The 12948-nt window shown below is 35.1% G+C and overlaps 1 protein-coding gene across 9 annotated transcripts; it reads left to right on the forward strand.

Annotated features, from left to right (window-relative positions):
• LOC107024188 (pentatricopeptide repeat-containing protein At3g60050-like) lies at positions 1-7071 on the forward strand. Of its 9 annotated transcripts, none has more exons than XM_015225104.2 (7): positions 1-432; positions 1856-3159; positions 3261-3358; positions 3953-4039; positions 4135-4272; positions 4780-4971; positions 6710-7071. In XM_015225104.2, exons 1-2 carry the CDS (start codon positions 78-80, stop codon positions 3076-3078), a joined length of 1578 nt encoding a protein of 525 aa, XP_015080590.1. In that variant the 5' UTR covers positions 1-77; the 3' UTR covers positions 3079-3159; positions 3261-3358; positions 3953-4039; positions 4135-4272; positions 4780-4971; positions 6710-7071. The 9 variants fall into 9 exon arrangements, with proteins under 9 accessions (XP_015080590.1, XP_027774503.1, XP_015080589.1 ...); XM_027918702.1 differs by having other exon boundaries at positions 3958-4039; XM_015225103.2 differs by having other exon boundaries at positions 2-432; positions 1856-3181.
• The last annotated feature ends 5877 nt before the right edge of the window (positions 7072-12948 follow it).

The following is a 12948-nucleotide window of genomic DNA, read 5'->3' on the forward strand; positions in this document are numbered from 1 at the left end:
ATGTGATTCATAAAATTAGGCATTTTCAGCACCTTCTCCTGTTCCTCTGTTTCTGTTGTGTGAAGGAAGACTCTACAATGCTCTCTCGTTTTATCTCCAAATCCTTACATCTCCGACTGTTCACCCTACTTTCCCCCGAAACCCATGTCTTAAACCCTAAATCCTCATTTCCACATTTCTTACTTAACAACTCATGTTTCTTCTCCACAGGTAACAACAATGGCAAAGATTCGGACTATGAGCGAATAGATAACCAAGTTCTTCATGATGGGTCTTGGGCAAAAGAACAAGGTTATAAACCTTGGAGTTTTGATGTGGAGGGGAAAGAAGAACGACTGTTTGATGTTGGAGAAGAGGTTAATGTAGGAACTGAAATGAAGGGTTTTCAAGTTGAGGAAAAGTTTCTTCAATCGGAAGAGAAAGCTCTTAAAGGTATTTTTTTTAAAAGCTTATTTCAGATTGTTTTACCCTAAAAGCTGCAATTTTTTTACTTCCTATTTTTTATTTTTTATTTTAGAACACTGTAAAAGATTTGTGCTATATGGTTTGGTTGTAAAGTCTTATGTTCATTCTCATTTGTTTCATAAAAGGTGCACTATTTGTTGAGTGGTGACTAGCCTAATTCTCATGCTCCAAACTTGATAGGTCAGCAAGCCTACTTAGATAAACATGTTATTTTTATGTTTCTTGTTTAGCTTAACCAAGAACATTCCTTGCCCCAAGTTAAAGACTTCAAAACACATGGTTACTCGTGAAGATAAGTTCAATATCATTCTGCATTATTCCGTTGTTCATACTTGAAACAGTACATATTAGGACAAAGTTTAGCTAAAAAGAGGGTAGATTCCAGGGAGTGTAAATGTTACTCCCTCTGTCCCTATTTACTTATCCATATTTCCTTTTATATATATCCCTATTTACTTGTCCATTTTAAAAAATCAAGAAAGGACAACAATTTTTTTCCTAATATGCCCTTATTTAATTCTAGAAAATTTCTAGTACTACTAAGTTGTAATGCATGCTTTTTGGAACCAGAAAATATATTTATTATACTTGGGGAGTTGCATTAGATTTTAAGTTAAGGGTAAAATTGTAACTAACTTATAATAATAATTGGTGTCTTAATATGTATGTCACTTCTAAAGTGGACAACTATATAAGGACAGAGGGAGTATTTTCTCAAACCTTATGGTCTAAGTTGAGATAATACATTCTGCAGTTCTTGTGTAGCCACCAGTGTTTAGGGAGAATTCACCCATTGTTGCAACCTAAGTTTTCTCCTAGCAGCAGCAGAGTGAAGGAAAAAAAGAAGGTTTTTTGAGTAAAAGGCTGCAATGTTTAACTCAAAATGCTTGACATGACTCAAGTCCCAGTTTTTTCTGCATCATCCAGGCAATAGCTTAAATGGTTGCAAATTTCTTTACCTCACTCATTCAAGTTGGTGTTCTCCAATCACATCATTTCAAGCTACTCCTTCAGACATGTCCAATTCAGCTTAGTACAAGATGTTGTTTCATTGAGAACCACCTAAAGGTCTCTTTCTTTGACCAATTTTCCTTTTGGATCTCGTTCAAAATGGAATATCCATTCATCCATTATTCAAAAGAGCCTTCTTTTAGTAATATTTAGTGTGGATAGTTCTAGACAGCTATTTTAATCGATTCCCAATTTGTAGCCTGTAGGAAAGAATCTTTCATAGTGCATACATGTATGCAGTATTGGAGACCAAGGTGCTTAGTTTATTCTTATATTTTATTTTGTTTGGGCCATTGTTGCTGAACCTTGCTCTAGGTGTTTGTGTTCAACCTCATAATTATGTCTTCTTGTGATAATGAAAAGTTTGAGAATGTGGCAGGTTCTTGTACGGATGAATTCACAATCAAAAAGAGTACAAAGCCCTCAGTAAGTGTGTATTCAGAAGAAGTTTTGGAAATAGTTGAGATCATCAGGGGTGGTGGGCAGAATTTGAGGCAACAGTTAATTTTGGTGGCTTCAAAACTATCGTTCAAGTGTGTCGTAGAGATATTTGACCTTTTGAATGAACAAAGAATATCTGGATTGAAGTTCTTTAATTGGCTTCGGGACTCACATCCTGAATTTCACCGCAGTGCTTATGTCAATAGTCTGATTATTTGTAATTGTGGATGGTTAGATGACTACAAAACAATGTTCTCTTTGTTGGAGGAGTTTAAGACTGAACAAACTTGTTTGACTGACAAGGCTTTTGGGTTCTTAACTGTATTTGGATCTTGTAAGGATTCATTGATGAATTCGACAAAGAAAGTGGTTGATATGCTAAATGAGGTTGGAGGATCCTGCTGTGGTTCTGGTGTTTACGGATTAATTGAGATGTTTTGTAGTTTGGACTTGTTCGAAATGGCAACATTTGTAATAGAGATCACTGAAAGAACAGCTTCTCGCTACAATATTTTGATCCGTAAAAGGTGTCGGGCAGGCCAAATTGAAAAAGCACGAGCAATTATCGAAGAGATGTCTGAATTTGGTTGTTCTCCTAATACCAAGTCATATAACTACCTGCTTGGCTCATTGTGTAAGAATGATAAGCTGGAAGATGTGCGTATTGTGCTCGAAGAAATGAGAAATAAGGGTCTCAATCCAGATGCGATTACTTTTGAAACTTTAGTATATCATTTATCTAGTCGTGGTCAGGTTGAGTTTGCCTCTGAATTTATGAATTTGATGGTAAATGTGAATGTGAAACCACGTTCTACTACTCATGCTGCATTTCTTAAAGTTTTACTTGAAGCAGGAGAGCGTGAGAAAGCATATAAGTATGTGATTGACATGAGTGCCAAGTATAACCACAGTGTAAATACACTATACAGCTTGCTTGTGGGGCTTAATCAGAAGAAAGGAGACATTATGGCTGCTCAAAACATTCTCAATGAAATGATTGACAAGGGTCTAAAGCCAGACTTTGGAATTTTCATCAAATTTGTAAAGCAGCTTGGGAAGACTAGAAGGAAAAGTTTAGCTCGAGATCTTAAGATGAAATACTCGGTTTTCTATTGTAGTACAAAAGCTAACAATTCTTTATCCAATTCGTTTGTCCCATGACAAGGTTGAATGCATCTCTCTAGCTGGTTTGTCTACGGAATAAAGATTAGGAGTGTGCATTATTTGATTTTAACCGAAAAGGTGACCGAAAAATATTTTAGTTGTAAGTTCCTGTTTCACTTTTTGCTCTGCATACAATACCCCTCTTAGTTTTCAACTTCAATCCTATATCTGCTTTCCAGTTTGTCTTCACGGTGTCAACTCCAGCCTCCGTTGCCTCTGGACATTGTCTCGCCTCTCCTCAGCCTCTACCAATATCACCTATGTTACATCTCCCAAGGTTTGATTTTCTCTTTATTGTCAACTTCAGCTCCCTGGATTTTTGGCTAATTGTCAGTTTTTAGCATCTATATTGTGCAATTTTGTTGTTCAAGTATTTTTCTTCACCTTCTTGCCTCTTTGTCCCTGTCTTATGTAAAATTTATCTATGTTCTGCCTCTTTTCTTTTTTATCTGGGGCAGGCGGACATGGTTTCCTTATTATGATTAGAGTCGCCTTTGTTTTCTGTTTTATTTATATTTTTGGAGTATCCTGATTATGATTGATTGATTGTCCATGTTCAGATGTAAGGAAATGGTTAAATTTGCCTTATCATTTGAAATTATTTCCAATGTGGAATACTTCTTTTTTATTTTTCTTCTTCATTGTTTGCATGCCACTGTTGATTCTTAAACTGTGTAGTTTATAATATATTAAAACTAATGTGTGCGTGCTTTTTTGGGGGGATCATTGTTGCCCGGTTTGGTCTGGCTACCTGAACTGGCACCTTATTTGTGGGGTTCAATCCCCCCCCCCCCCAATGTTTACTAAACAAAATGTGTGTGAAAAAAAAGAAGGAATTGTATGTTTATATAATTCTTTATTGTGGCTTCAGTGTAGCCCAATTGGTTTGGCCACCTGAATTGCCACCCTGCATTCTTTCCTTTTGGATTCTGGTTCTTCTCAATGATTACAAGCAAATGTAAGTTCCTTTTTCTACTTCAGTTCCAGTTTCACATTGTCTCTTGTTTTCACTACTGGATTGAGCAAATCTATGGGAATATTTACAAACTGCAGCTGTGGTTGCTGGGAGGCCAGGAAGCAATGGTTAATTGAAAAAATAGAGGTTGCACCTCCTTGGAAAGTGGAGTTCATCTTGAAGATTATGTTCGGCTCCCTGTGGATCACACTATTATTTACTTCTGGAAAGCAAAGGTACAGAACAGTCCTTTTGCAGGCTTATCCTCTAATTGTTGTTACAGATATATACTTTAAATCTTTATTCATACCGTCTCTGTGTTATGTTGCTTAGACTATTCAAAAATGTCAACGGGTGCGTGTCAGATTCTTCAAAATTTGTGTATTTTGGAGAATCTGACACAGGTGTGGCATCAAAGGTGAAGAGTCCGCGCAACGTGGTCTAGGTGCATGTCGGGTTTCCCAAAATTAGTGTATTTTTAATTTTGGAGAAAGTAACATGGTAGAGCATTGTAATTGAAGAGTCTGTGCAACTTAGTCTTGTGTTCTTGAAAGTTTTCTTTTACATAGTGGTATAGTGTTTGCTTTCTAAACTGTTAAGCGGATGGAATAAGCAAATAAGAATAGGTAACTTCGGTCATCATAAATAATAGTTGACTTCGATTCTCCATGCTCTTGTTATCTATCTGATACTCCGAGGTTTTCAAAAACTTAACACCGAAATTGTCCCTGATCTTGTCCCAGGTTTTGCTAGAGTCCTGCTTCTGGTCTGTACACTATAATGGCTGTGACGTTTGTGAATATGTGACAAGATCCTTCGAAGCTTCATGATAAGAAAATCCACTAACTATACAATTACAAATTGAAGAGAGAAGTTGTAACGAAATTTAACAGCTCTTTATAGCAGAAGTGTGACGTATTAACTCTATCCTTTCGGTATGTGATATATTTGGCTGTAGAAATGACTTCTCGATTTCGTATGCTCTCTTGAAGCTCCAGTCATTTTCTTGATTTTTTTGTATTTTTCCAGCAGCTCTCTTTGGGCAAAATATTTGATAAGGTTGCAACCAAAAAAGACTACCATTCTGTTTAACCTCACTTTTGAAAGGAAATAGGAAGTTTCTAAGTGTAGATAAGAGGGTGTGCTTGGATGGGTTTAAAATCTGGGTTAACCAGCTTCTAAGCTAAATAAGCTAAAAAGAGCTCTAAAGCACTTGGTTCTTAAGCTAAAATAAGCCATAAGCTGGGGAACCCTACTTATGGCTTTTTGTTTTTAAAGCTGTTTTTGTTTGATCAACGATTTTACCTTTTGATCCCATGTATATGACACATAGGCCTAACTTAATCTCAAGATCTAGTTCATCAGAAAAGGATTGCCCAAGTCCATATTAGCAGACCGTCAGTCCATTTCCTAATCAATGTGGGACTTTAAATCAAATAGGCGAGTGGTCTTATCATTAATCGTTGTTATTTCTCTTCCTATATGTTGCTATTTTTAAATACTTTCTCAATTTTAGCATGTCTTTTTTTTTCATTGTTTGTTCAGCTGAGGGTCTTTCGTGAACAACCTCCCTACCTTTGGGTAAGATCTGCATACACTCCTACCGCCCCCACCCGACCCCACCCCAGACCCAACTTGTGGGATTACGCTAGGTTTGTTGTTGTTTTTCTCAATTTTACCATGTAATATTGTCAGAGAGACGAGATTGAAGAGATGAATTTAGATCTAAGAGATTTCACATGTGTCTCCAAAAATATGAGACTAGAAAATCCAAAATGTTCTTATTATGTAGTCCCAGTGTTATCTCCAAGGTATGTTGGGGCTTTAAGCGCAAGTAAGGCGTAGATCTTAATAAAAAAGGACAAATGGAGAAAAAAAATGCAAATATATTTGATTAGTCCAAGACTAGTAATTATAACCATGAATAAGAAATGTATGTATCATTTGTTTAGTGGCTCTCCTTAAGGAGTGACTCATTGGCAAGTGTAAGTCTGTCTAAGCCTTGATGATACTGAACCATACATTAAGCTAGTATAAGTGTTTGCACTCAAAACATTATGAGCCTTGCTTCACAGCTTAAGCATGCCTTTAACGACACTGTAGTCCACGTGAATTCTACATTACACAGGTCGAAATAGAAATTAGTCTCTAAATGAATTAGCAATGTCAGAAGGAGCCTTCAACGAATAGAAATCACCAAGAAGAAATAGTATTTTATGGAATCTGAATTACAAATGCAAGAAAGCAGATTTCAATGATGTGAAACAACTGCTCCTCCTTGAGAATTTCTAGATTGTATTCCTAAAAGCAACAGTCTTTGTACTAGTTTGTTCAATTAACCAGAGCTTCGAATTAGTAAGTGTGAGCTTGGATAATTGATGATGGATCATGTGATAATTCTAACAGTTTTATAACATTTGCTCGCTCCTGTAGTTGGTTAAAATGAGCACTCTTCAGCACACATTTGTTATGTATAATATTAACATAATAGTTGGATACAAACTTGATGAACTAGAGATACCCTGTGTGGACTCCTCACTTTTACCTTCCTCAACTAACTTCTGGATTTAGACTTCATGGGAGGTTGTGAAAAATTTGGTGTTACTGCAATATTCATATATTAAATTTGAAGAAGCATTGGGAGGTATTAGCTCAATGTACTCAACTTTTCAGGCAGAGGAAGTACCATATTAAGGTCGCCTACCGGGAGGTGAAGTCATCAATGTCTCTGGGAGGGGTTCAGTGTGTCACAATTCTGCTAACCCTAAGGGTGTGTTTATACTATTGATACACAGGAATACAAGGAGAAAGAAAGCCTCAGAATGTTCTACTCAAAGCCTACCTTTGCACTTTGTTTATGATCTTTGGATTGAATGGAGCGCTAGGCTCTATCAGAAAAGAGCCAACAGAAGGGGGAGAACTTGCTGCATGAGCTTAAAACTACTCTATGTATTAGAGTCTGACAAAATGTCTTGCGAGTATGTTGCCATTTTTAATTAGCTCAATACTCCATCTGTATCAATTTGCTTGTCTTACTTTTCTTTTGTCCGTCTAAAAAAGAATGTCTCTTTTCTTTTTTGATAATTTTTTATTTCAACTTTTCACCTGACATGTTTAAGATCACAAAATTAAAAGAGAGTTTTAAATTAAGAACACAAAATTTAAAAGTTATATGTATTTTCTTAAATTATGAGTCAAATCGAAACAAGATAAACAAATTGAAATCAAGGGAGTAACTAAGAAGTTACAAATAGGAGTATAGGATGTTTTGCTCTTTTTTCCCAGACAAGGTTAGTTGAGTCTTGTTTTGTGTAGCTTTACTTGCCTAATCAATAAAATTTCTTGAAGTACGAAATGGTAAAAACTGCTATGGTGTGATTTTAAATGGTTCCTTTTCTACTCGATCCATGGGAAGCATGAAACAGTGCAGCTGATTGTAGCTGTGTTTTTAAATGCGTCCTTTTCTATATAATCCTTGGGAAGGGTGGAAAAGTGCAGTTGACTGTTGCATTGATATTCATATTAAGATATATTGATGCAATATGTGTCTGTATGTTGTGGCACTTTTGGTGGAGTTTGCAACAAACAAAAATTTCAAAAGAGTAGCTCAATTAACTAGGAAATCAAAAGTGCAATAATTTATAACGCTGTTTAAATTAGGTTTTCTAAAATGAGACTCGAATCCCCATGAGTTTTGTAAGGTTCACGCCGCCATGACCCTTACAAGGCGTTTCTAAAAAAAAAATGATTGTATTTTATTTTGTGGTTTGTTATAATTCTAATAATAATACATAGTTGTTGATACTATGCATGAAGATACACATGCATTTTGATTTTTAAAGATATGTACATTTTTTAATTAATTTTGTTTGTTTGTTATTTTAATATAGTATTTTTTAGCTATTTTTTTAGTCACTTTATTTAATAATTTGTTTTCATCGAAACAGATACTGCGTGAAACTTAAAACGCGAAATTACAGTGTTGATTTGAGTCAACACTGAAGTTTCACGTGAAAGTGAAAGTGGGAAAATGTGTAAAAGGTAACAAGGCTCAAGGGGCAAGTAGCCTTGCCAATTTGGGTTTTTTTTTCAAAACTTATTTGTTTTCGATTTTTATATGTATAGTATTCAACAACTATGTATTATTATTAGACTTATAACAAACAAAAAACATAAAAGTGTTAGGACCGTAAATAAGCAGGTGTAAACGCGGAAGCTAGCAAAGCAAACCTCGAAAGACCACGAGTAAGAAGACAACGAGAAATATACCAAAAGACACAAAGATTTAACGTGGTTCGGTCAATCGACCTACGTCCACAAAGGAGATGAGCAATCCACTATAAATATGAGAGTACAAAATACAGAGGGAAACAACCTCAACCAATTCACTCGGAATACATGGGAGGTTCACACAAGTGATAACGTATCAAGCTTGTGACCCACAAATTCTCCCTCTAACCAAAACTCTCAAAGCCCTTAAGACTACATTGTGAATGCTGATTAAGTTAGAAGGAACATGCCTCTATTTATAGAGTCCTAAACCTTTTCCTACAAGAAAAGGATTAGTCAATCCAAAACCTTTTCCTAAAAGGAAAACCTATTTATGGTAAGAAATTTAGGGCAAATAAAACCCAACAAATCTCCCCCTTGGCCTGAATTTCTGACAAAATAAATTTGTCCACCTTCTTCACTTAATCTTCAACAACTTGCTTCTCCTCTCCATAATCTCCTTTGCAAAATTTATGTCTCAACACAGAGAACCTCTCTGAAAAAATTTTCTCCAACAAAATTCTTCATTACTCTCAAAAAAGGTTGCGACTAGAACTACACCCGTCAAGATAAACACCTCCTTCTAACCTGGTTCAATCATCGATTATCGAACCACTAAACCTGACTCCATCATTGAATCTGGCTCTGATACCACTTGTTAGGACCGAAAATAAGCAGGTGTAAACGCGGAAGCTAGCAAAGCAAACCTCGAAAGACCACGAGTAAGAAGACAACGAGAAATATACCAAAAGACACAAAGATTTAACGTGGTTCGGTCAATCGACCTACGTCCACAAAGGAGATGAGCAATCCACTATAAATATGAGAGTACAAAATACAGAGGGAAACAACCTCAACCAATTCACTCAGAATACATGGGAGGTTCACACAAGTGATAACGTATCAAGCTTGTGACCCACAAATTCTCCCTCTAACCAAAACTCTCAAAGCCATTAAGACTACATTGTGAATGCTGATTAAGTTAGAAGGAACATGCCTCTATTTATAGAGTCCTAAACCTTTTCCTACAAGAAAAGGATTAGTCAATCCAAAACCTTTTCCTAAAAGGAAAACCTATTTATGGTAAGAAATTTAGGGCAAATAAAACCCAACAAATCTCCCCCTTGGCCTGAATTTCTGACAAAATAAATTTGTCCACCTTCTTCACTTAATCTTCAACAACTTGCTTCTCCTCTCCATAATCTCCTTTGCAAAATTTATGTCTCAACACAGAGAACCTCTCTGAAACAATTTCTCCAACAAAATCTTCATTACTGTCAAAAAGGTTGCGGCTAGAACTACACCCGTCAAGATGAACACCTCTTTCTAACCTGGTTCAATCATCGATTATCGAACCACTAAACCTGACTCCATCATTGAATCTGGCTCTGATACCACTTGTTAGGACCGAAAATAAGCAGGTGTAAACGCGGAAGCTAGCAATGCAAACCTCGAAAGACCACGAGTAAGAAGACAACGAGAAATATACCAAAAGACACAAAGATTTAACGTGGTTCGGTCAATCGACCTACGTCCACAAAGGAGATGAGCAATTCACTATAAATATGAGAGTACAAAATACAGAGGGAAACAACCTCAACCAATTCACTCGGAATACATGGGAGGTTCACACAAGTGATAACGTATCAAGCTTGTGACCCATAAATTCTCTCCCTAACCAAAACTCTCAAAGTCCTTAAGACTACATTGTGAATGCTGATTAAGTTAGAAGGAACATGCCTCTATTTATAGAGTCCTAAACCTTTTCCTACAAGAAAAGGATTAGTCAATCCAAAACCTTTTCCTAAAAGGAAAACCTATTTATGATAAGAAATCAAGGCAAATAAAACCCAACAAATCTCCCCCTTGGCCTGAATTTCTGACAAAATAAATTTGTCCACCTTCTTTACTTAATCTTCAACAACTTGCTTCTCCTCTCCATAATCTCCTTTGCAAAATTTATGTCTCAACACAGAGAACCTCTCTGAAACAATTTCTCCAACAAAATCTTCATTACTGTCAAAAAGGTTGCGGCTAGAACTACAACCGCCAAGATGAACACCTCTTTCTAACCTGGTTCAATCATCGATTATCGAACCACTAAACCTGACTCCATCATTGAATCTGGCTCTGATACCACTTGTTAGGACCGTAAATAAGCAGGTGTAAACGCGGAAGCTAGCAAAGCAAACTTCAAAAGACCACGAGTAAGAAGACAACAAGAAATATACCAAAAGACACAAAGATTTAACGTGGTTCGGTCAATCGACCTACGTCCACAAAGGAGATGAGCAATCCACTATAAATTTGAGAGTACAAAATACAGAGGGAAACAACCTCAACCAATTCACTCGGAATACATGGGAGGTTCACACAAGTGATAACGTATCAAGCTTGTGACCCATAACTTTTCCCTCTAACCAAAACTCTCAAAGCCTTTAAGACTACATTGTGAATGCTGATTAAGTTAGAAGGAACATGTCTCTATTTATAGAGTCCTAAACTTTTTCCTACCTGAAAAGGATTAGTCAATCCAAAACCTTTTCCTAAAAGGAAAACCTATTTATGGTAAGAAATTTAGGGCAAATAAAACCCAACAAAAAGCTGTGTGAGCCCTTAAAAGGCTCGTGGGGATTTGAGCCTCATTTTAGAAAATCTAATTTAAACGGCGTTACAAAGTGTTGTCTGCAACTCAATTTCTACTTTAGATTAACAGTGCAGTATGTGCAACTTTTATTAATTCAGTAGCTCAGTTCTTTGATGAACCTTTATGATTTCTGTTGCAATGCTCCTGATGGAACTGTAATTGTTGCAGGCCTAGATGCTGTATTTTGTGGAAACTACTTTCTGAATCTAAATAGCATACTCAATATTCTCTGAATTTGATCCTACTACTCCTTTTACAAAAAGATTTTTGCTATTAGATGGGTATTGGGTGCTTGCTTTCTTTCAAGAAGGGCTCCAGTTGTGGTTACTGTGATGAAGTTGATGTAAACTCTGTAGCAGAAAGACATTTTTTTATCTTTATATTGTTTGCCAAAGGACAATCCGTCAATGAAGCTGTAAAAATTGTCACTAGTTGTTCCATAACACTTGGGTTTCACTCCTTACAAGTCTGAAATATTGGTCTTAAATTCATGCATCCTTTTTTCTTCTGTATATAACAAGAGTATCAAATGTGTTGCTTCAGAATCAAAATTTGACATCTTGTTCAATGCTGGATGAATAACAGATTATCCGCAAATTGGAGAACTAGACTAAGATATAATGAGTGTAAACAACTCAAATTTTCGGCCTGCTAACTATTCTCACTCTATTTTGGATGGTTGTTAATTATTATTTCATAATATAATGTATCGTATCATATATTGTATTATAATTTAATTATAAAAAAAGAAATATTGTGTTTAAATTATCGAAAATGACCTAAAATATCCTTAAAGTATCAGTTAAAGTATCAGAAATGATACAAAACTATCCTTCATCCACATATTGACTCTAAAATACCCTTCCAATCCACTTATTGGCTCCAAAATACTATTGTCATCTACCTTTGGGTTCAAAATTAACCACTTATTTAACGATTTAAAATCTAAACTATTTAAAAAAAAAATTTAATACATGACTCTCAACTATTTGTTATAATTTAACTTATTAATATAGTTTATAAATCAATCTACTACCCACCCAATACTAATTAAACCACACCCAATCGATAAGCCCCATTACTAATGCAACAACAAAAAAGCTACTGCCAATGATTGTTTCTAAAAATTTGAGACGAAAATGTCTATAGAAGTAGATTATCATAGTCTTCAATCAAAACATATTATAATTCAACTGTCTAACTAAAAATTACTGATAAACTTAAAAGTCTGACTAAGTTCATCTTAATTAATCATTCGTCTAAATTATGTCATGTTACTTAATAGATAACTTTTTAAAAAAGAATATGTTAAAGTTTAAATATTTAAAACAAATAATAAATATATATAAAGTTATATTTAAAAAGGTGCATGAATTGATTTGGAATGTACTACTTCTTTACTTTTAGTTATAAAATTCTAATTTAAGCTTGAAAGATAATTTTATTAAAAGTGTCCTTCTAAATACGAAGTCTCGACCTAAATTTAATTGGGGTTTCAATTTGGACTCGAATAATTTTGAATGTCATTTTAAGGAATCTGTAATTTCGTCGTGTTTTAATAGGGTTTAGGGCGATTTTGATATTATAGTTGGTTTATTAATTGGGAAGGGTTTAATTAGTAATGGGTGGGTAATGAGTTGATTTATAAATGATATTAATAAATTAAATTATTTTCAATAATTGGGCGCCAAGTATTTTAAAAAAATATTTAAACGGTTTAAATTTGAAATCGTCAAAATAAATGGTTAATTTTGAATCCAAAGGTAGATATCTATTTTTGAGCCAATAGGTGGATGAAAAAAAAGCATTTTAGAGCCAATAGATGAATGAAGGATAGTTTTGTACCATTTCTAATACTACGAGGATATTTTAGACCCTTTTCCATTTAAACTAATAATACAATACAACGGATAACAACCATCCAAACTAGGTGTAAAAGGAAACCCTCTTGATTGAAACTGCAAAATATCAAATACAATCAAGAAGTTTACTGGTA

Source organism: Solanum pennellii, chromosome 7, assembly GCF_001406875.1.
Source record: "Solanum pennellii chromosome 7, SPENNV200".
NCBI lineage: Eukaryota > Viridiplantae > Streptophyta > Magnoliopsida > Solanales > Solanaceae > Solanum > Solanum pennellii.

Coding starts and splice junctions, on each gene's coding strand:
- LOC107024188 (XM_015225104.2), top strand. CDS start 78: ATGCTCTCTCGTTTTATCTCCAAATCCTTACATCTCCGACTGTTCACC. Junction 433..1,855: donor GGAAGAGAAAGCTCTTAAAG/GTATTTTTTTTA, acceptor AGAATGTGGCAG/GTTCTTGTACGGATGAATTC.